The following is a 23,623-nucleotide window of genomic DNA, read 5'->3' on the forward strand; positions in this document are numbered from 1 at the left end:
TGCTACAGTCCAAGGCCAGTACATGGAAAAAATTAGGATGTCCACTCCTGTACCCTCACTAGAGGTTTTGTCATCAGAACTAAGGAGAGCTTCACTGACTGAGTCCTCAACTTCAGAGATGGCAGCCCCAGAAGTTACCACAAAGATCCGATATCCCTATTTCAGTCCTGGCCTCTCGGCTCCTGGTCTTGGTTGGAACTGCCTTCCAGGCTGTAAACAAGTCATGATTTAGATGCAAAAAAGTTGGGGTTTCAGCTTACTGGAAAACAGGGGTCATCATTTCCATTATAATTTTGTTTAAATGCCAGATTGCTCTGTGGAATGTTTTTGGAGATTACACTAAGGTTAACTGCATCTTCGCCAGCTAGAAATCCCTCACATCACTGGTATGAAAGTAGAGCAACTTTACTATACTTACAAGTTCCTCATGTCTTGGGATAGCTCATCACTGAAGCTTATTTCCACAGTTGGCTTCAGTTGGAACTGGTAATAGAGGAATTTCCATGAGTTATATACGGAAAGGACACCCACACGGGATTTTAAATTTTTTTCCAATAAGATTTTAGAAACCTGGTATCTGGTTTGGTTTCAGCACATTTTTTTCATTGAGCCTATAGAAACAAACAAAGCACTACACAGCATCAGACTCTTTAATGAAAATGTATTTCACAGTAAACACAATGTACACGTCATGCAAATGAGGCATCACCACAATCACAATGGTGCTGTGAGGTATAACAGACTGCAAGAAAACAGACATTTAGCAAAACAGGGCTGTAAAAAAGATGGTGAGACATTTTTTGAAAGTCAGACCATGCTACCATTTTCTGTGTGCTTGTCATAAAAGGGATTTTCCCCAGATAGTCATCAAGATCCATGGCACTGTATTATTGGAGGCATGTATTTTATTTAGTATATACACCATACACAAACATACACCATTTCCGTAACTAATAGTCTTACACTGTAGCTGGTTTTAAGAGCACATGAACAAGATTACTACTGAGACTTCTTTGTACATTCTGGTTGCAAACTTCAGTCAGAATTATGGGTCTTTCCAAACTCTTTATTGTACAAGATAAAAAAACATTTTCAAAGAAGAAAAGGTTACTTTAATCTGAAAGTCACATTTCACCACAAGAAATGAAGAAAACATACTGCTGCTGCTGTTGCTGCTAAGTCGCTTCAGTCGTGTCCGACTCTGTGTGACCCCATAGATGGCAGCCCACCAGGCTCCTCTGTTCCTGGGATTCTCCAGGCAAGAATACTAGAGTGGGTTGCCATTTCCTTCTCCAATAGAAAACATACTATTATATGGCAAAAATGTGTGGAGTATACATACATTCTACTGTCATTTTCCCCTGTCCAGATGTTTTTATGTTCAAGTCTGTTATAGTGCCATTTTGGAGACACTGCAGGGCCCCTTGTCTCAGAGCACTATGCTTTTCATTTGTGCCTGGTTTTATTAGAGATGAACAAACAAACAAAAGGCCTAAGAGCCAAGAAGAAAACAGCAACAACATGAAAAGCAACCACCTGTGCAGGAGATGCACAAATTATTCAATCCAGAAGCCACCTGAAGGTTTGGAGTGACTGTAGCTTGAAGGATTTAAAGGTGCAACATGAAAAGGTCCTTGCAAGATTCAGGTGCCCAAGTCTGGAGGAATATGCCTAAGAGAGCAGACAGTCTTCCATGCTGTTCAATGGCTTCCCTAACTCAGCCAGACTCACTCTGCTGGCCGCCCAAGGAGCAATGAGAAGCAACACATGTTGCAGGCGGCTAAGCTTAATAATATTAAATGTGGCTTCTTGATAGAAACTTCCAGCAAAGAAACCTCAGAGATGAGGGCAACCCTCCAGAATTTGTTCTCCTTCTACAGAGCCAGGGAGATATGCAGCCCAAGTTCAATATATGTTTAAATAGAGTCTGGGTAAATGTCTAGAATATTTATCAGAAAAGACATCTAAATGTTTATATGCTTCAAGTTTGGGGATAAGAATGGTTATAAGGTGACTTTTCAAGTCAAAATCACACGGGTTATTCAGAAGATCACTATGATAATAGAGGAGTACAGGAAGCGCTTTATCAGCAGCTAAAGATCATAAATAGAACCGTAACATGGAACTCTGCTAAAGCCCGAAAAGGCCACTGTCTCAAGCTTCTACCGAGAGTGGCCAGAGTTTGACATACTAATTAGGAATGCAGTTACATTTCAATTTAATAGTTTAGAATCCAGCAGTTAAAGACGACTGAGGTTTCTTCAGAGGGCCGGCAGCTCAGATTTGACTACCAGCAGCTTCACGGGTTCTCCAAACACCACCTGTGGCAATTCAAAACCAAAACCAGGTGAAACCAATGGAGAGATAATATTTTGCAATTTGTAGCATCTATTCTCTGTCACTAAAATGGTTATGCAGTGTGGGACTTTCTACCTTCTTAGTAACTACATTTCCTTGACTTATAGTACCTCTCAATGGAAGTGCTGCAGCATTTTGTATAGGACTATTCTTTGGGGAGTGGGATCAAATTTTCTTCATGTGGGACTATCCTAAAACCTGCAGGATGTTTAATGTCACAAGTTTTGCTTTCCAAATGCCAGTGCTGCCTCCAGCCATTGTGACAACAACCCGCTCCAACACATTTACAGTGGGGGTGGTGCCACCTCTGGCTGAGAAGAATTTGCTAACTAGACTATATGATAAATGAAAATATACAAGGAATGTAAATAAATTACTTAGCCAAGATTTTTTTTTTGGACAGGGATTTTGGACTTTTTTTAGTTAGAGAGGTAGGAAATAGATTTGAGAAGCCATGAACACTCTTCTAGGTTTTGTGGATTTTCTGGTCCTTATTTGATACTGAGGTAGGTGAACCAAAGGGTACAATGTACGCTAACAACATAAGAAACCTCTCACTAAATATTAATCCATGTAACTGTCAGGGAAATAAAACACTCAGGTGAATTTTTTAAAGTGTCCAAGAAAAGTAGCTACTCTTCCAACCAGGGATATGGTTTATTTTAAAAACTGTCACGCATTCCCTCTCATATGTGAAAAGGACCACAACTGCTTCCCCAAGAGCCAAGAGAACCAAACTCTAAAATGCACTGTCTATAGTCAGTAGCTGAGGTCATGTAGAAATAAGCATTTGAGACATGGTGACCCCAGTCACGAGGCCTCCCCAACTAGTTCCCTTGTTTGAGAAATAGAAAGGTTGAACTAAGTCACATCCGTTATCAAAGAACTGTTGTAGGAGTGGAATATCATAAAACAAGGTGACTTGTTGAGAACAGAAAATTTTTGTAACAGTCTAAAATGGGAGCAGCAATTAGTTATGAAAGGATCTGATGATAGATTCTGTTTTCATCATTCAAAACTAAGCCCCAAAATCTGAAGTAAAGCCAACAGGAGGTGATTATAACTACACACAAATTCAGAGTGCTTATAACCCATAAATGTAACTTACTCAAAGAAGAAGCTTCTAGAAACACTTTGGCAAGAAAAAAGGGCCAAAGGAAGGGAACAAAAGCTTCAGGGCACAAACTTCAGTTCTTCCCCCCTTGCCTCAGATATGATCCAAGAATAGATGTTTGCTTTGAAAGAATCCAGAAGAAGTCAACAGAACAGCAAATCACTTGGCCCAACACTCACCAATGCATATGAGTGATTCTAGATAGAATGTAGGATATCACTGAATAAAACTGGCGGGGGGAATACTTTTGTCTCTAAAAAGTTGCTACTTGAGACAGATGGCTGGTCAAACTTTTAGCCAGTGCTTCTACACACACTGCCCCAAACAGCAGGGGTGAACACAAGGGGTGTGGTGCTAAAGGCTCTTGTCTGAAGGATTCATTTGAAATCCATCTCAATTCTTGTGTGTGCTGCAATATTATACCATGAATTCACATTTATATTTGTGCTTTTTAAATAAAATTGACCATCCAGGAGGCTGAGTGATGTTTATCTTATCTTCAGAAACCCAGGTTGAAGAGTTACAGATTTAGACTGTCATCAAAAGACTGTACCTTTCATTAAAGAGATGTTGTATTTGTCAACAGAAGGTGTTCAGAGTATTTTCTTGGCCAGGACTGTTAAATCCTTCGATCAGGTTTTTGTTACAGTCATCCAGGCTGAGATTTTCACTGGATCTCTTGGGGAAAATTGGGGGGCCAGTGAAATCTAAGAGATCTTGAAGTGCTCGGGCATTACCAGTTCCATTTTGGTCCAGAGATACCCCAGGAATCATTTCACTCACTGGTGAAAATTCTGGGATAGAGATAAGCTCTTCTTTTGAAACAGGACTGGAGGGCAGAGGGAGAGAGGGAAGGAGAGAGAGATGGAGAGATAGAGAGACAGACAGACACAACTATTAATTCTACTTGTCATATTTTGTTATACTACTCTTCTTTCCTAGAGAAGATGGATTTAGAGCCAGAGTTTGTGTGTAACACATTATAAAAGCTACAGGTTAGTTCAAGTCTGAGACACTGACAGAAATGAAGCCCCCAGGAATGAGAACAGGGAAGTGAATTTGAGACAGGAGGGAAGGGGCAGCGCACAAGCTTTAAAAGAATGACATAACCCTTGAGGATATGACAAAAACTGGTTAGAACTGATTAGGCCCAAGATGGTGGAAGACTGGACATCCACAAGACCTTGGGCCTCATTATATGCTCACTGTAATACATTAGTATATGATAACTGACACACACGAAGATGCCATGACAGTTCAGAGAAGTTACATGGTGTGTCAACCATAGGCCTAGCTCAGATGAGCACTGGGCTGGGATGTGAAGCCCCCTCACCAGGGGTCTCTCTGAACAGCCAGAGTAGGGCTGCTGTCAGGCTTGTCTGTTTTTTTTTTTTTTCCTCCTCCGTAAGAGCTGTGAGAAGAATCTAGAAAAACTAGCTGAACTGCAGAAGCTCAGATGATCTGTCTCCCTCACACTGAATATAGTTAAAGCGAAGCTGCTGACCTAACACCACTTCCGGTGGCTGAAGCCTGGGCAAACTGTTTCATTACTGGGAATGCCTGCCCCATTTCCACCGTGACCATGTCCATTCCCAGGATTTTATCAGCTGGTCAGAGCATGGGGAGGACAGAATGGTGCCATAAGCTTGGGCGCTGCCCCCAGGAGTCACCCTTCTCCAAATGCAGAGGCAGCCACAGTAAGAATGCAGCACACACACAAAACTCCTTCATTTCCTTGAAACCTGGCCAGTTCCAGGTCTCGTCCAGTTCCCTCACCCAGAGGCAGAAAAAATGAGCACAACTGCTTCAATGTGGCATGGGGTGGGTGGGTGGGTAGGTATTGTGTTATCCTTTACGATGCCTCAGCAGTTCCCACCTACTGGAAGGGGACAAAGTGGCACCAATCAGGGGAAATCTCCCCAGACAGTGGCGGGTGGTGGCAAGGGCTGAGGAGGTCCTGTTATCAGACTACTCAGGACTCGTTCTACTGGGGACAGGGCGGCTGGACTTCGTGCTTTCACATTATGTGGCTTGAGGCCAGCTGTGATATTTACAATCAGTGTGCCCTGAGAAAGGCCCTGCTCCCCAACCCCTCACCCTAGACCAAGGCTGAGAATTCACAGGAAGGAGAGAAGGGTAAGCTGCAGCAGGCTGGAGCTCTGGCAGAGCTTGTGCAAAATCCTGGCATTCCCTCCTGAACACAGAGAAGACCCCTACTCCAGTCTCTGGCCCAAGCCCAGGCTGACTGAGCGTTACTTTTGTTGGGGAATAATTTGCCAGGTGATGTTATCCAAAACACACCAGTTAAGAATTCCTTAAGTTGTTAGGATCTGAAAGCAAATTAGTTCCTTTATCAAGTCTCCAATGGACAAGTCTATTTAAACATGAGACACTGGACACAGTGGGTGGGCCTTTTTGGTGCCCCAACCCAGAGCCCCTTTACCTGTGGTTGTGCCCATCCTCCAGCTGCTATGAACTCACAGCTGACATGCTTCCTCTGGACAACTGCCTTGACTGATGGATGCGTCCCCACCCCAGATTCTCCACAGTCAACAGCTGATGAACACAGTGCCATGAAGGCCCCGTGTTTATCACAGTCAGAGCCCTCTCTGGTGGAAGACCATCCTGCAGAGCTCCATGAGACCAGCTGAGACTGCATCCTTGCTTAGTGACTTCCCCTGCCCAATCCTGCTTCCCTCCCACTCCCTTCTCCTGAGAGCTCTCCTTTGCTAAAATCCATGCCCCAGAATCCCTGTTCCGGGTTCTGCTTCTAGGGAACTCAACCCAAAATATGGATATTACTTATACCATGGTTAGTTTTACTGAATAGCAACTGCACCTATTTTAGGTGTGTACAAAGATTTGGGGGTGGAAAAGATGAAGAAATTAACTAAGGGATGGTGGAGGTATCTGGGGAAGAGATGAGGCTCAAATGCAAAAGCAATGTAGTTACCTCATATCCATAGACTGAACTTCTTCAGTTGAATCATCCAGACTGTTTGATTTCCCATCAAGGGCATCCAGATGAACAAGTCCCTCAACTGGTTTAAGTTCATCAGTGAAAACATCTTGAGGGAAAGTTTCTGGGGCAGCATGTTCCACAACATTTACTTCCTGGCAGGTATTCAATACACTGATTTCTGATAGAGAACACAAAGTCATTCCATCAAACATAAAATATACCAATGAAATAACATGGGGAATATCTGTGTAGGCAATTTATCCTCTGCTTTACCAATGACACAACATGTTTTGTAAAAAGAATCCCAGGCAGTCACCTTCATACCAGGAAGAGAAGACAAATGACATTATCTGTGTTTGTGCAGGGCTCATGGCCCACTCTCCCCACTTCATGGATCACAGCTCTGTTGTGGTGAAGGGGTTTGTGTGTAACTCAATGAAGCCATGAGCTATGCCATGCAGGGCCACTCAAGATGGACAGATCATAGTGGGGAGTTCTGACAAAACATGGTCCACTGAAGGAGGAAATGGCAACTCACTCCAGTATTCTGCCTTGCGAACCACATGGACAGTATGAAAAGGCAAAAAGATATGACACCAGAAGATGAGTCCCTCAGGTTAGAAGGTGTCCAATATGCTACTGGGGAAGAGTGGAGGGCAATTACTAACAGCTCCAGAAAGAATGGAGCAACTGGGCCAAAGCAGGAACAATGCTCAGTTGTGGATGTGTCTGGTGGTGCAAGTTAAGTTCGATGCTTTAAAGAACAATATCACATAGGAACCTGGAATGTTAGGTTCATAAATCAAGGTAAATCGGATGTGCTCAAGCAGGAGATGGCAAGACTGAACATCAACATCTTAGGAATCAGGGAACTAAATGGACGGGAATGGCAAATTTAATTCATTATATTTACTACTGTGGGCAAGAATTCCTTAGAAGAAATGAAAGAGTGCTCACAGTCAACAATGCAGTCCTAAATGCAGTACTTGGGTGCAATCTCAAAAGTGACAGAATAAGCTAGTCTCATTTCCATGGCAAATGATTCAACATCACAGTAATCTGAGTTTATGCTCCAATCACTGATGCTGAACAAGTTTAAGTTGACCAGTTCTATGAAGATCAACAATACATTCTAGGACTAACACCAAAAAAATATTTCCTTTTCATCGTAGGGGATGGGGATGCAAAAGTAGGAAGTCAAGAGATACCCAGAATAACAGGTAAGTTTGGTCTTAAAGAGTACAAAATGAAGCAGGGCAAAAGCTAACAGAGTTTTGTCATGAGAACACGCTGGTCATAGCAAACACACTCTTCCAACAACCCAACTCTATACACATGGACATCTCCAGATGTCAATACTGAAATTGGATTGACTATGTTTGCAGCTGCTGAAGACGGAAAAGCTCTATACAGGCAGCAAAAACAAGACTGGGAGTTGACTGTGGCTCAGATCATGGGCTCCTTATTATAAAATTCAGGCTCAAAGTAAAGAAAGTAGGGGAAACCACTAAGCCATTTAGGTATTTGACCTAAGTCAAATCCCTTATGATTACATAGGGGAGGTAACAAATAGATTCAAGGGATTAGATCTGGTAGACAGAGTGCCTGGAGAACTATGGATAGAAGTTCATAATATTGTACAGGAGGTGGTGACCAAAACCATCCCCCCAAAAAAGTAATACAAGAAAGGTCAAGTGGTTGTCTGAGGAGGCTTTACAAATAGCTGAGAAAAGAAGAGAAGGAAAGCCAAGGGAGAAAGGGAAAGATACACCTAAATGAATGCAGAGTTCCAGGGAATAGCAAGGAGAGATAAGAAGGTTTTCTTAAATGAGCAATACAAAGAAGGAGTGAAAACAACAGAATGGGAGAAACTAGAGATATCTTTAAGAAAACTGGAGATATCAAGGGAACACTTCATGCAAGGATGTGCATGATAAAGGGCAGAAACAGTAAGGACCTAACAGAAGCAGAAGAGATTCAGAAGTGGCAAGAATAGACAGAATAACTATGTAAGCAAGGTCTTAATGACCCAGATAACTACCATAGTGCAGTCACTCATCTAGAGCCGGACATCCTGGAATGTAAAGTCAAGTGGGCCTTAGGAAACATTACTATGAACAAAGCTAGTGGAGGTGATGTAATTTCAATGAGCTATTTCAAATCCTAAGAGATGATGCTGTTAAAGTGCTGCACTCAATACGTCAGTAAATTTGGAAAACTCAGCAGTGGCCACAAGATTGGAAAAGGGGAGTTTTCATTCCCCAAAGAAGGGCAATGCCAAAGAATGTTCAACTACTGTACAATTGCATTTGTTTCACATGTTCGGAAGATTATGCTCAAAACCCTTCAAATTAGGCTTCAGCAGTAATGAACTGAGAACTTCCAGATGTACAAGCTGAGTTTCGAAGAGGCAGAAAAACCTGAGATCAAAATGCCAACATTCGTTCGATCATGGAGAAAGCAACAGAATGCCAGAACAACATCTACTTCTGCTTCACTGACTATGCTAAAGCCTTTGACTGTGTGGATCACAACAAACTGTGGAAAATTCTTGTTTGTTGGAAAGAAAGCTATGACAAACCTAGACAGCATGTTAAAAAGAACAGACATCACTTTGCCAACAAAGGTCCATCTAGTCAAAGCTGTGGTTTTTCCAGTAGTCATGGACTGATGTGAGAGCTGGACCATAAAAACGGCTGAGCACCAAAGAATTGGTGCTTTTGAATTGTGAAGCTGGAGAAGACTCTTGAGAGCTCCTTGGAGTGTAAAATCTGTCAATCCTAAAGGAAATCAATCATCCCTGAATATTCATTGGAAGAACTGATGCTGAAGCTGAATCTCCAATACTTTGGCCACCTGATGTGAAGAGCCGACCCACTGGAAAGGACCCTGATGATGGGAAAATTTGAAGGCAAAAGGAGAAGAGGGTGGCAGAAGATGAAATCATTAGATATCATCACTGACTCAATGGGCATGAATTTGAGCAATCTCCAGGAGATAGTGGAAGACAGAGGAGTTTGGCATGTTACAATCTGTGGGGTTGCAACATCGGACACAATTTAGTGACTGAACAACAACATGACTCACCCAGGAAACTTGATGTCATATCCAGTTCAGGTCCCCAGTCTCTTGAGCCACAAGGCAAACGAGAAATGTGAAGAGTGACTCTGAGATGGACATATGTTTTCTGACTCTGGCTGCCATGAAACCTGAGGAGCTTTAAGAATCCATGACAGAAAAGAGCTGGACTATCCAGAAGTCTCAAAGGCAGGAGAAACTGCTGTAGAACAACAGTCAGTTCTTTACAGAACGTGACCAGCAATTAAGCCCTCTGGAAAGTAGCCTAGCCAGCAGATGGCCCGGCTCTGGTGCTGGGGTTATTAGAGTAACTGAGGGACCTACTGGTTTTCAAGTGGACCTGTAGAGATGGGAACTCCCCCCAGGGTGGGGTGGTGGGGAGAAGTACACAGGCTCCTGGCAGTGATAACACTCTTCAGACCCATAGGTGCTAGTCCCCTACAAGGAACACCATGAGCCCTCACTTTCTGAAACGAAGAACCTAAGAACCAGATCCCACACTCACCTATTTTGTTAGGGACCACGGGTTCGGCCTTATTTTCCACACACAGAGCAGACTGAAGCTCCACTTTTGGGTCTTCTTTCTGAAAACACACAGAGGGAATGTAGGCTTTATGTACCAAGACAAATGCTTTTGAAAAGCATCAGGGGATATTTGGAACCATGCTGAGCCATCTGTCTATTCCATGGTAATTCTTTGAATTTTCTGAGTGTATTATAAATCAGCTGTGTTTCCCATAGTAATATGCCACCATTCTCTTTTTTTTATCTGTGGACTACAGTGCTTCTCCCTGCATCCCTACCTCCACTTCTCCGAGGAAATTTTTATTATCACCCCATCCCAGAAACTCCTCTCTTAGACTCCTCTTTCCTTTTAGACACCAACAATCTTCTTAATCTAGCCAGGAACAAAGCAGGAAGAACCTATTTTTTTCCTGGCTAATGCTCTCTGAGACCTACAACATCACTGAATATATTCTACCATTATGTTCTTCTCAGTACATGAATCATGAAAATGGCATTCTGAATGCCTACCTTCACTTCCAAAGATGCATCACTCTTTCTTGTTCTCTTCATAATTTCATCTATTCTCTGGAAATCAAAAAGAAACAGGTAAGAGAACTACACCAAAAAAAGATGTCCTTTTCATCATAGGGGATTGGAATGCAAAAGAAGGAAGTCAAGAGATACCTAGAATAACAAATAAGTTTGGCCTTGGAAAACAAAATGAAGCAGGGCAAAGGCTAACAGAGTTTTGCCAAGAGAGTGCACTCTTCATAACAAACACCCTCTTCCAACAACACAAGAGATGGCTCTACACACGGACATCACCAGATAGTCAATACCAAAATCAGATTATATTCTTTGCATTGAAGATGGAGAAGCTCTATACAGTTAGCCAAAACAAGACTGGGGGCTAACTGTGGCTCAGATTATGAACTCCTTATTACAAAATTCAGACTTAAATTGAAGAAAATAGGGAAAACCACTAGGCCATTCTGGTATAACCTAAATCAAATCCCTTATGGTTATACAGTGGAAGTGACAAATAGATATAAGGGATTATATCTGATAGACAGAGTATATGGAGAACTATGGACGGAGGTTCATGACATTGTACAGGAGGCAGTGATCAAGACCATCCTCGAGAAAAAGAAATGCAAAAAGGCAAAATGGTTGTCTGAGGAGGCCTTACATATAGCTGAGAAAAGAAGAGAAGTGAAAGGCAAAGGAAAAAAGGAAAGATAAACCCACCTGAATGCAGAGTTCCAAAGAATAGCAAGGAGAGATAAGCAAGCCTTCCTCAGGGATCAATGCAAAGAAATAGAGGAAAACAATAGAATGGGAAAGACTAGAGATCTTGTCAAGAAAATTAGAGATACCAAGGGAACATTTCATGCAAAGATGGGCACAATAAAGGACAGAAATGGTATGAACGTAACAGAAGCAGAAGATATTAAGAAGAGGTGGCAAGAATACACAGAAGAACTATACAAAAAAGATCTTAATGACCCAGATAACCACAATGGTATGATCACTCACCTAGTGCCAGACATCCTGGAATGCAAAGTCAAGTGGGCCTTTGGAAGCATCATTATGAACAAAGCTAGTGGAGGTGATGGAATTTCATCTGAGCTATTTCAAATCCTAAAAGATGATGATATGAATGTGCTGCACTCAATATGCCAGCAAATTTGGAAAACTCAGCAGTGGCCAGAGGACTGGAATACTCATTCAGTGGCCACTAAACAAAAAAGGTCAGTTTTAATTCCAATCCCAAAGAAGGGCAATACCAAAGAACGTTCAAACTACCGCACAACTGCACTCATTTCACATGCTAGCAAAGTAATGCTCAAAATTCTCCAAGCTAGGCTTCAACAATATGTGAACTGAGAACTTTCAGATGTTCAAGCTGGATTTAGAAAAGGCAGAGGAACCAGAGATCAAATTGCCAACATCCGCTGGATCATAGAAAAAACAAGAGAATTCCAGAAAAACATCTACTTCTGCTTTATTGACTATGCCAAAGTCTTTGACTCTGTGGATCACAAGAAACTGTGGAAAATTCTTTAAGAGATGGGAATACCAGATCACCTTACCTGCCTTCTGTGAAACCTGTAGGCAGGTTAAGAAGCAACAGTCAGAACTGGACATGGAACAAAACCGGCTGGTTCAAAATTGGGAATGGAGTACATCAAGGCTGTATATTGTCACTCTGCTTACTTAACTTATATGCAGAGTACATCATGAGAAATGCCAGGCTGGATAAAGCACAAGCTGGAATCAAGATTGCCAGCAGAAATGTCAATAACCTCAGATATGCAGGTGATAACACTGTTATGGCAGAAAGCAAAGAGGAACTGAAGAGCCTCTTGATGAAAGTGAAAGAGGATAGTGAAAAAGCTGGCTGAAAACTCAACATTCAAAAAACTAAGATCATATACACAATGGAATACGACTCAGCCATTAAAAAGAATACATTTGAATCAATTCTAATGAGACGGATAAAACTGGAGCCCATTATACAGAGTGAAGTAAGCTAAAAAGATAAACACCAATACAGTATACTAACACATATATATGGAATTTAGAAAGATGGTAGTGATAACCCTATATGCAAAACAGAAAAAGAGACACAGATGTATAGAACAGACTTTTGGACTCTACGGGAGAAGGCAAGGGTGGGATGATCTGAGAGAACAACATCGAAACATGTATACTATCAAGTGTGAAACAGATTGCCAGTCCAGGTTGGATGCATGAGACAAGTGCTCGGGGCTGGTGCACTGGGATGACCCAGAGGGATGGGATGGGGAGGGAGGTGGGAAGGGGGTTCAGGATGGGGAACACATGTAAATCCATGGCTGATTCATGTCAATGTATGGCAAAAACCACTACAATACTGTAAAGTAATTAGCCTCCAACTAATAAAAATAAATGGGGAAAAAAAAAACTAAGATCATGGCATCAGGTCCCACCACTTCATGGCAAATAGATGGGAAACAATGGAAACAGTGACAGACTTTATTTTCTTGGGCACCAAAATCACTGTGGATGGTTACTGCAGCCATGAAATTAAGAGATAGTTGCTCCTTGGAAGGAAAACTATGACAAACCTAGACAGTGTATTAAAAAGTAGAGACAAAAAAAAAGTAGAGACATAACTTTTTTTAAAGGTCCATATAGTCAAAGCTATGGTTTTTCCAGTAGTCATGTATGGATGTGAGTTGGACCATATAAACAAGACTGAGCGCCGAAGAATTGATGCTTTTGAACTGTGGTGTTAAAGAAGACTCTTGAGAGTCCCTTGGACTGCAAGGAGATTCAACCAGTCCATCCTAAAGGAAATCAGTCCTGAATATCCATTGGAAGGATTGATGCTGAAGCTCCAATATCTTGGCCACCTGATGAGAAGAGCCTACTCATTAGAAAAGACCCTGATGCTAGGAAAGACAGAAGGTAGGAGGAGAAGGGTATGACAGAGGAGGAGATGGTTAGATGGCATCACCAACTCAATGGACGAGTTTGCTCAAGCTCTAGGAGATGGTAAAGGACAGAGAAGCCTGGTATGCTGCAGTCCACAAGGTTGCAGAGTCAGACACGACTGAGTGACTGAACAACAACAAAGAGGACTACAAGACCAAAAACAGATGCAAGTATCTGGGTCTGTATGCAATTTCACATTTCTCAGAGAACTCATGAAAGAGAAATCTTAGCACAGGATAATGTGTATAGAAAGTGCTTCCATTGGTTTTACAGATAAATACCTCTGCCATATGAACAAGGTCAAATGCTTAAGAAGTGAACTAGTAAGTATCTAGAATCAATCATTTATATCCCATCTTTCTCCTTCCTCTCTTTAGATAGAATTCAACAAATCACTACCTGTCATTCAAGAGGAACACCCAACAGAAACCCTAGCTGAAGAGCAGGAGTGGAGGCCACAAACTGGGTACCACCTTAAACCCAACTTCACCCATAATTACATTAAATGTAAATGGTCTAAACATACCAATGAAAAAACAGAAACTGTCAAACTTGATTTAAATAACAAATCCTGACTCTATGCTATTTATAGGTGTGTGTGCCCAGTCATGTTCGACTCTGCAACCCCAAGGACTGTAGCCCACCAGGCTCTTCCATCCATGGAATTTTCCAGACAAGGATACTGCAGTGGGTTGTCACTGCCTTCTCCAATGCTGTTTATAAGGGAAACATTTTATAAGAACATCCATACGTTCAAAGTAAAAAAATTCATCATGCAGGTGCTAATCATAAAAAGATTGACAAAGTAGAATTTAAGACAAAAAGTATTACTAGAGATAAAGAAGAAATATTTCATAATGATATAAGGGTCAATTCAACAGGAAAACTTAATAACTTGAAATATAAATTCACCTAACAGTAGAGCTTCAAAATATATGAAAACAAAAATGTATAGAACTGGAAGGAGTAATGGCACAAATCCATAAACACAGATGACATTTTCAATACCCATTTCTCAGTAAGTGAAAGAACAAGATGACAGAAAACTCATAAAGATACAGAAGAGATGAATAGTATGATCAATGAATTCAACCTAAATAGAAATTCTAAGAGCCCTGTATTCAATGAATGCAGAACATAACTAGACTCCCTTCCTGTCCCTGCCTCATCCTAAGTATGCCTAATCCCTTAGCCCTCACCTTCTTCCTCTCCAGTCGCTCCTGCTCCATCTGTAGCATGATCTGTTCTCTTTTCAGACGCATTTGTTTAGCTGCCTCCTGGGCCTTTGCTTCTGCTGCTTCCTTCTGGTAGAAACATAGAGACCAAGGTATAGGCATTGCTAAGCTTAAGAAAACACTAGTTAATTCTCTGGGGTTTGCACTTGTTCCTCCATCTCATCATCTACCCAAAGTGGGTGCTGCTCCAATATTCAATGTGGATTTTTACAGCCTGCCCTATGACACAGCAGACATGGTTGGGTCTCACTCATACGACCTCAGTCCACCATGCAAATCACCTGCAGACACTCTGCATACAACGTCAAGGTCTTTTTGTGTCTGAGGGCAGTCTCTGACCGTGAAGTATGCATGTGGCTAGGAGTTTCAGGAAGTTAATTCCTCAAAGTTACTTTCAACCACAAGGGGCAGGAGTTGGAAGATAAATAATCTAGTTTCCTCACCCCTCCAAAGGGTAATTCTAAGGCATATTCCATAGTCTCCTAGAGTTCCACAGCAAACAAGTTCCAGATGCCCACAGTAACCCACTCACCAGCGTGCTTACATTGGCTTTCTTCTCACTCCTCTATCAGCTTCCTAGGATCATCTCCCAAATAAACTACTGACACTCAAATTCTTATCCAGGGTCTGCCTTTGGGAGAACCAAAACTGACATATAACAAACTTCACATATAACAAACTGCCACTTCACTTGTGTTGCCCAAAGTAACTCAAACCTATTAACTAGTTCAGTTAAAGAAAACACTTCAAGGAAACAATGTAAGTCATTCAAATTTAACTTACTAAGGCCCTTAAGGAAGTCTATATAAAGACTTGCACAGTACCTGCTTTACAATCATGGCTTTTTCCTGCTTTTCTTTTTCTTGTTTTTCCTTTTCTTGCTCTTCTTTCAACAGCAGCGCCTCCTTGGCCTTCCGCTTTGCCTCCTCTGCCACCTTCCTTTTCTCTTCCTCCTCTCGCTGCTTCTTTTCCTCTTCCTGTTTACGGGCTTCCTCTAGGCGAAGTCTTTCTTCCTCTGCCTTTCTTTTCAATTCCTCTCTCTCCAGTCTTTTGAGAATAGAACTATTGTTACAAGACAATGATGACATGCCCAAAAGACAAACCACCAAGAACTCTGTGCTAACAGTAGAGCATAATGTATGCGTGACTCGGTCATAGACACATGCATGTGAATTACCATCCACTTAAGAAAATAACTCATCCTTCCCAGAAAGCCACTCCAGTCCATACAGTTACCCAAAAAATATTAACCAGGGTTGACTTCAAATTCTGTGATACTGAGAGTACTAATGTATTAATTTGTGAAAGCCTGTAATGAAGAGACAGATGTTCCCTAGTCAATTTACAAATGATCACAGTCCCATCATTGTTATTCAATGACAACTGTTTAAAAACTGAGAATAAATATTCAAAACCAACTTAAGTTAGAAAAAAAACTAGAAATGTTTCAATGGCTACATCTGTGCCAGACAGCAAATTAAGAACAGTGACTAGGAGGTCAAAAAGTTCACTTTGATTCTAATTAGTATGTGACTTCTGAAGTAGCAAATGGAAGGAAATGCTCAACAGAAACCTGACATTTAATACAGAAATCAGAGCATCTATTTTCCATTTATTTTGTCATTCTTAAAAAAAATTAAGCTTTTATTCTTTGCTAAATGAAAATTAACTGGCATTTAGACATTTTTAACCCATAGATGAATGGTTGGTGATGTAACAATAAAGAGATCTAAGCAGTGAGGGAAAATTCTGTATAGTCTTAAGTGCTTATTTTTACATTTCTAACGTTCTTCCTGCTCACGTGTCATTTTCCTCATCTATGAAAAACTGTAGGTAACTATACTCATTTTGCAGTCAATTACTGACTGGCAATGTACTACATGGGCAAGACCAAGACTGCATTCTGACTGTGCCACCTGCTGTGTGACCCTTCCTAGGAAAACCACTCAACATTTATGATGCCCATTCAAAACAAAAGGAATAGCAACTTACCAGTGATACCTGCTTCCAAATAAAGATAATTTCTATAAATCTGTATGTTTTTTAGAAATAACCTCTCTTTGGAAGCATGTAGCACTGACTTACTGGGGTGCTGGTATGTTACTATAAAAGATCAAGACTTATAAAGAACACCCTTGCATCCTAATGGTTGGCTTTAGAAACCACAAAAGCTGCAGTGTCTAAAAGCTGGAACAACTGAAATTATGAACAAATATTCTGGAGAACTTTGGAGAAGAGCATTATGGGGCCTACTCAGAAAGAAACTCACCAGTTCTTAGATTCCACAATGAAAGACTAGGATACCCAACACAGGATTATAAAAACCAGATGTATCCATAACAAAATCTCTCCCAAGGTTAATTAGAGCACTATTTCAGTTTTTCTTTCTCTTTTAAAGAGCCAGTTGTGACTGTCTCAGAGAAGTTAATACACAAAGGATATGTTGTATATAAATTAACACACAAGCTACTTAATCCTTCTCTTCATCTTCTGGATCTGAAAAGTCACTGTTTCTTCCATTTTACCATGAGGACTTCCAAGGTGCCGGATGCATACCCATGAGTAAGTAACACATTCTCTTAGCCCCTAGGTCTCCATAATCCTCCTCATCACTCAGAACACAAATTCCTCCCCAAAGGCCCATCAACCCCTAAAATTCCCTCCATTTAACCACACTCTGCTTCCACCAAAGTAGGGAAGAACTGGCTTCTCCTGTGTGAAACCAAGAATCTCAAAATCCTCTGCAAGAATAAACATTCTTTCTCTCCCTGTTTAACGACTCAAGAAAACATGGCTGTGGTCATTTCTCCAGCACCCCTCTGCTACAGGCAGCCCCACCCTGACACTCTTGCCAGCATTACTGGGTTTGCTCCAGAGTTCACCAGACCCACATGTAGTTCTGTCACCCTCTCCTATCCTTGTTCCTGTCACCCATGCCAAACCCTCCCCACTTCCTCACCAGGTAGCAAGTACCAGAAAACTCTGCATTGCAGTCACCATTCAGTGGATGCATCTCTTATCCCCAGCCACTGGGGAGGGTCTTCTGTATAAGGTCTCCCATTTCTCAATAAGGACTCCCATCTCTCAGCCTCCAGCCCCCTCTCGCCCCACCTTCTCACATTTGCACCATATCCTTGCTACATGTTCAATCTCGACTCAATCTCTAGATGACTATGTGGGTTTCACTATTCTCTCTTCCTTACGTGCTTAAAAGTTTTCATTTAAAAAAGCTAAACCTTCAATGCCCTAACCTTCACCTTTCTTGATCTGCTCTCAGCTGTCACCCACCGCCTTCTCTCCTGACCAGCCCTGGGCAGTGCTGTGAATCTGCTCCCTCTTCTCTCAGGGTCCCCACGCTGCTCAGCCACTCCAGAGCATCTGTGGGAGGGCATGGGGGCCACTCTGGACGCTCCTGGGTTGTCAACACTGGTTACAGTAAGGCCCACACAAGGCTGACTCGTCGTCTCTCCCTGGGCCTCAGCCATCACACCGGCCACTCATCCTCAGCTCCCAGATCCTAGGGGATCAGTCTTCCACATACTCCTTATTTGATCTTACTTGATGGCATCATCAACCACTTTATAGAGAAGACTGGTGCCACCGAATCTGAGCTTCCTTGAACTTCATTCCTCTATGGCATTCCTATTCAGAAAATGTCCTTTTTTTCTGCTTAGATGCAAAGGATTACACATGCCACCACTTGTGCTATTAATTCCACATCTTCCTGCACCTAAATACCTTCCACTGTCTCCCTCTCTTCCTTTCATTGTTTCCTCCTTCCACACCGACCTTCCCACAGTCTGCAAAACACTCAGGTCTCCTGAACAACTCTCCTTGGTGACCTCTCCCTTGCCTTCCACTGACATTCATGGCCTCTACCCTCTCACCTCTGTCAAGCTACTCATGTCTCCACCCTGCTTCATTTCTCCAGCTCTGACCCCGACAGCCCACCACCCAGAGGCTCAGCCCTAGGTGCCAGGACCTCTGCTGGCATCACTGACCCAGCTGACTCTTGCACGGACACAGAGCTGCAGCCTGGCCATGTGACCCTGCTGGCAGGGGCTGTCTAACTTATCCCCTTGGGCCCTCAGCAATTATTTTAACTTCTTAACATGACTTGTTTTGGAATTCCAGTGAGATTTCTTTGCTCCTAGTTTCTGGCACTGCCTTCCCACTTTCTTGGCACAACTTCAAGAATCCTGATGTACACCTTGGGCCATTCATGAGCCCAGGGGCTGTGCCTGTTCTGATGCTCCCAGCAGAGCCCTACAGTCACTGCTAACAGGGACTGGACCAGCGTGTGTTCTCCTCCCAGGCCCAGCTGTCTGGATACCCTGTCAGTCCTTCTGCTCTGAGCAGACTCATCCCTAACTTGGATGGCGTCTCCCTCACCAGTTTGTGACAATGATTGGGTTTCCACAGTTTGGCGCAAGTATCTTTAATTTTCTCTATATTCTCTTATCTGGCAACTACATTTCTGTGGCTTCGACTACTGACTCTAAGCACAAAACAGGCATGAGGATGATCTTAATTCAGGAGCTGTGTGCTGTGTTCCAGCCCTTAGTTTTCTGGTACTGTACTTTCTCACTCCCACGTGGTGCTAGCAAAGCTTCATATTCTGGTAAGAGGAGGGAAAATTGGTCTTGGGTCAAGAGTATTGCCCTCATTTTCACCTAAACCCTAGGCTTCAATGTCATTTCTAATCACCTGGATATTTTGCAGGCACCTTAAACTTAGTTTATCTGAAATCAAATGGATTATTTTTATCCCCTAAAATCAATTCCTTCTATCCTTCATCTGTCATTGGGTGTCATCTGTCATCTGCCCCCTAAGTCCTTAGAATCAAACCTTAGCATCGACTATGAATTGGCCCATTTCTGCTTAAGTCGCCCTCATTCCTCCGGCTCCACCACACAAGCACAGCCTTCTCAACCCATAACCGCCCCGGCTTCTCAGCTGTGTGTCTTTCTCCTCTCTACCTTCCCTGTACGTTTACTGAGAACCAGCACCAATAAGCCAAAAACTGCATCCCAGCCTTTTAAGGTGCTTGGTGCAGGAAGCGTTCCTGTGGACTAATGGAGGAGGCTATGTGACCAGGTGAGCGGCTCGGCTGGGGGGATGAAGAGTAGGAGAGATCTGCTGTCTCCCAGGGACAGGGCTGGAAAGGGTGCAGAGGTGGAGCAAGGCTTGACCTGATGGAGAACAGAAAATATGTCTGGTGAGAAGAAGCCCGAGGCTGCAGGAAGCAGAGTGAAAGCAGATGTGGAGGCGTGGAGCCATGTGCTAGAGGTGGAGGAGTGAGTGGGGTCCAGGTCATGGCTGGCCATGAAGGTCCATTGATGGGTTTGGATGGCACCTGTGGACAGAGGAGTCACTGGATTGTTGAAGGACAGTGTCACTTATTTGAGAAGAGGCGTTGGGGACATAGTGTGGACAGTAGATGAGTTCTAGGAGACCTACAATAGAGATCTGGGCGCATATACAGACACAGGTCCAGTGAGAGGTCACAGGGGGCCAGAGCTCAGGAGGAGAGGAGGGCAGAAGGGCCTGGAGGGAAGAGAGATGAAGAGATATACTAGAGGCAGCTGAGACAGACCTGACGGGATGGGATGCTAAGGAAGGAGAGAGGAGAATTCAGAGCTGGCTCTGACACTTCTGATTGCGGATGCCTGGGGAGGTGGAGGACAGAGCTTGTGAAAGAGAAAGGAAGGCTGGGAGAAAGTAAGGTCTATTTTGGAAATGCTCAATTTGAGGTACATGTGGGATACACTGAAAGAAAGGCATAAAGCAGTTGGACATACTGCCTCCAATAGTGCTATTCAATAGAACTTTGTGGTGAGGGAAACGTTCTAGGGATTGGTGCTGTGCGATATAGCAGTCACTAGCCATGTAGCTGCTGAGCACTTGAACTGTGGCTGTTGGGCTAAGGAACCCAATGGGACTCCAGTTGAGTGTACTTCCCTGTCGGGGCCGCCTGGGGCTAGAGGTGGTGGTACCCGGCAGCACAAGTTCAGGCAGCATCAATACCCATGTGGATTCAGTGCCTCCCTTGTACCAGAACGCATGGAGGGTTTACAGAGCAAGATGAAATTGGATTCAGAAACAGATGGTAAAACAAGGCAAAGAAAAGGTGAGGGTAGAAAGAGAGATGAGAGCAGAGTTGGGTTAGCACCCCAAATGCTGAGCATGAAGATGCTGAATGAAATGTGAGCCCCAAACACTGGAAGCCAGAGGACACCGGCAGCATGACGAGGGCATGGGGCAGGACAGGAGGAAGCAGTGCTGCTCAGGAAGGGTTTCTCAGGTGAAGCTGGCCAAAGAGTAGGGGCTGGGGGGCGGGGGACAGAGGAGAATGAGGAGAGGGCAGAGAAGCAAGACCAATGAAGAAATAATTAGGAATCTGGCAATTAGGAAGAACTGTGAGTGTGAGGTTTGAAGACTCTGAGGGTGAGTAGAGAAAACAAACTCAGGGATATTTTGAGGAGCCGTGCTGTGAAGGAAATGCAGGAGGATGCTGGCTGGAAGGCAGATGGCTGCACCTGCCCCAGAACAAGCTACAGGCATGCAACTCATCTGCTCAGGGCCTGCACAGGCCCTGGCCTATCACTGGAGGGCCTGCGACTCAGTTTCCTCTCCTGGGACCTCCCTTCACATACCCTGTGGTCCATGCAACCCAGCCCAAGCACACTACTCAACAAAAAGACCTGCTGCTGTTGCCCAAAAGCTTTGAGGTGGGAAAATCATCAGAAAACTCCAGAATTTGAAGAAGGGACCAGTCAGATGTTCCCCCACCACCCTTAAAAAAATAAATAAATCAGCAAAAGCATAATGAGAGACCATGAAAGACTTGTCAAGGTCGCTTACAGATCAAGAGTATTCTATCACTCTAAACTCAGTGCCAGTCATGAAGTACTACAGCATGGTGGGCTTCCTGTTATGTTAATTCTTTCAATAGCAGTGGACTGCACTCTGTGACTATCCTAAGAGCTTCCTATATCAACTAATGATAAAATCTACCTTGTCCTTCAACATGCATTTCTCTCTGAATACTAAGACCAGAAAAGACAGAACTGTCTGTATTTTGACCAAGTGCTCCGGGGATAAATGAAGTGGTTCTCAAACTCTGGTGAAATACTGAGGCAGGACACAGCCTGGCCTGTGGATTTTTACTGCAACCCTTAACAGACTGTGATACCCTCCAAAGTTTAGGGACCACTGCCAAGACATCTTTTATCCTGCTCCAGGATAGAGTCCCTGTAACCTTGTGTCTCATGGAATATGAAGGTGGCCTCTGCCCCATCAACAGATGTCTGCTCAACCCTCCTCTCTCTTATCTGGGGATGCGAGTTAGGATAACTGGAGGCGGGGAAGGGACACGATTTAGGAAGCAGAATCAAGGTGTTTACATCTTGGCATCTCCAGTCTTTTCAAGGAGAATCTCATTCTATAAACAAAACTCAAACTCTACTCATAGTTCTGCGAGGCCTGGCTGGTGCTAGAGTCCAGGCTGAGAACAGGGGCTGTCTGTAACATTGAGATTCAGGAGTTGGGCATTTACAGCGGTCTGAAAAGGTCTGAGCACCACCCATACTTGTCTTGTTTTTCCTTCTCCAGACGTTCCTGCTCCTCCTGTTCCTTCTGCAGCCGGGCCTGTCGTCTCTTTTCAGACAGGATCTTTGTGGCCTCTCCTGCATCAGTGGTGCCCGCTGTGGACTTTCCTGAGGCTGCGTCGGAGGAAAAGATCAAGGGAAATGAAATCATGACTGCACTCACATGGCAGCTGCCACTTGGAATTGAAAAAGCCAACCCAGTGGGTGACGGGAAATGCTGCCGGGACCAGCACAATCAGCCACCGGGCAGAGGCTGCCATGGGCTGGCTGGGACCCTGGATGCATTCCACCGTGGAGGGCAGTGGAAAGGCGAGGAGGAGAGATGGGTCACCAGCAAGCCCCATAGCAGCCTCCACCACTGCACCTGTTTGGGTGAACTCACCATGGCTGTCACAGAAGCTTAGAGGACTACAGGGAGCCCCTCTCTGTGGGAAGGGCATAACCTGACTGAACATAGCTCAGCACCCCCCGGGGCTTCCACAGCCAGAAGCAGTGTTAGTCCCTCGGTCTCCTCTGCCAGGAGACACTCAGGAGAGCAAGGGGAAGGACTGGGCAACATGCCAGCCGAGAAAGCAGCACCAGGGCATGGAGTCATCGCTGGGAAAAATTCCCGTCTTTCCCCCAAACCCGAGGCTCCTGTGGGGATGGACTCAGTGGAAGAACCAGTTGGGCAGGGAGGGCCTACCTCTGCTGCCCTTGGCCTTCCCTGCCATGGCCTCATGCTTCTCGTGCTTCTCGGTGGCCTGCCTGTCTGCCACGTGCTTCTCTGGGGCCTCCTCCTTGGGTGAGCTGGCTGCCTCCTGAGTCAGGGTACCTTCCTTCTCCTTGTTGCTCTTCTCTTTGTCTGCTTTCTTCTTGGGTGTCTCCTGGCCAGAAAAGCTGGGGAGGCGGTACTTCATCGGAGACCCTGGGTATGGCGGCTTTGTGTTCTTTGGAGACTGCGGATATGCTTTTGAAGTTGCCCTGGAAAACCAAAACCACGCCATAAGATGATTACTGGGCCTGACCACAGAACCCTCTGTTCCGAAGACATCTGATTCCAAAAAGCTGAACAATTTCATCCTTCAAGAGGAACAAATGTAAGGAGGAGCACACAGTCAGCAGTCCCTGAAGTACTATCACCCTAACAGGAATGTATGGTACCTATAAGACATCCCCGACAGAAGGGACAAAGTTTTAGGAAGCCCAGCTGATGACATCATGTCCTGATTTCACTTAAGTTTGACGACAACATGAGAATAAAGTGTTAGGCATTTCCCCACTTCCTTTTTTAGATGAA

General features: G+C 43.7%; 1 protein-coding gene across 1 annotated transcript in view; it reads right to left on the reverse strand.

The window, feature by feature from the left end:
* Positions 1–697: 697 nt before the first annotated feature.
* MAP7D2 (MAP7 domain containing 2) overlaps positions 698–23,623 on the reverse strand; it is a 98,450-nt gene continuing 75,524 nt past the window's right edge. Inside the window, exons 9-17 of the mRNA XM_065916467.1 lie at positions 23,030–23,307; positions 22,326–22,458; positions 15,559–15,781; positions 14,699–14,803; positions 10,548–10,604; positions 10,018–10,096; positions 6,426–6,612; positions 4,026–4,301; positions 698–2,321 (exon numbers count right to left, since the gene is read on the reverse strand). Coding sequence (XP_065772539.1) covers positions 4,052–4,301; positions 6,426–6,612; positions 10,018–10,096; positions 10,548–10,604; positions 14,699–14,803; positions 15,559–15,781; positions 22,326–22,458; positions 23,030–23,307 — 1,312 coding nt within the window. The 3' untranslated portion in view covers positions 698–2,321; positions 4,026–4,051. The remainder of the gene's footprint in view (positions 2,322–4,025; positions 4,302–6,425; positions 6,613–10,017; positions 10,097–10,547; positions 10,605–14,698; positions 14,804–15,558; positions 15,782–22,325; positions 22,459–23,029; positions 23,308–23,623) is intronic.

The sequence above is a fragment of the Muntiacus reevesi genome, chromosome X (assembly GCF_963930625.1).
Source record: "Muntiacus reevesi chromosome X, mMunRee1.1, whole genome shotgun sequence".
Lineage (NCBI taxonomy): Eukaryota > Metazoa > Chordata > Mammalia > Artiodactyla > Cervidae > Muntiacus > Muntiacus reevesi.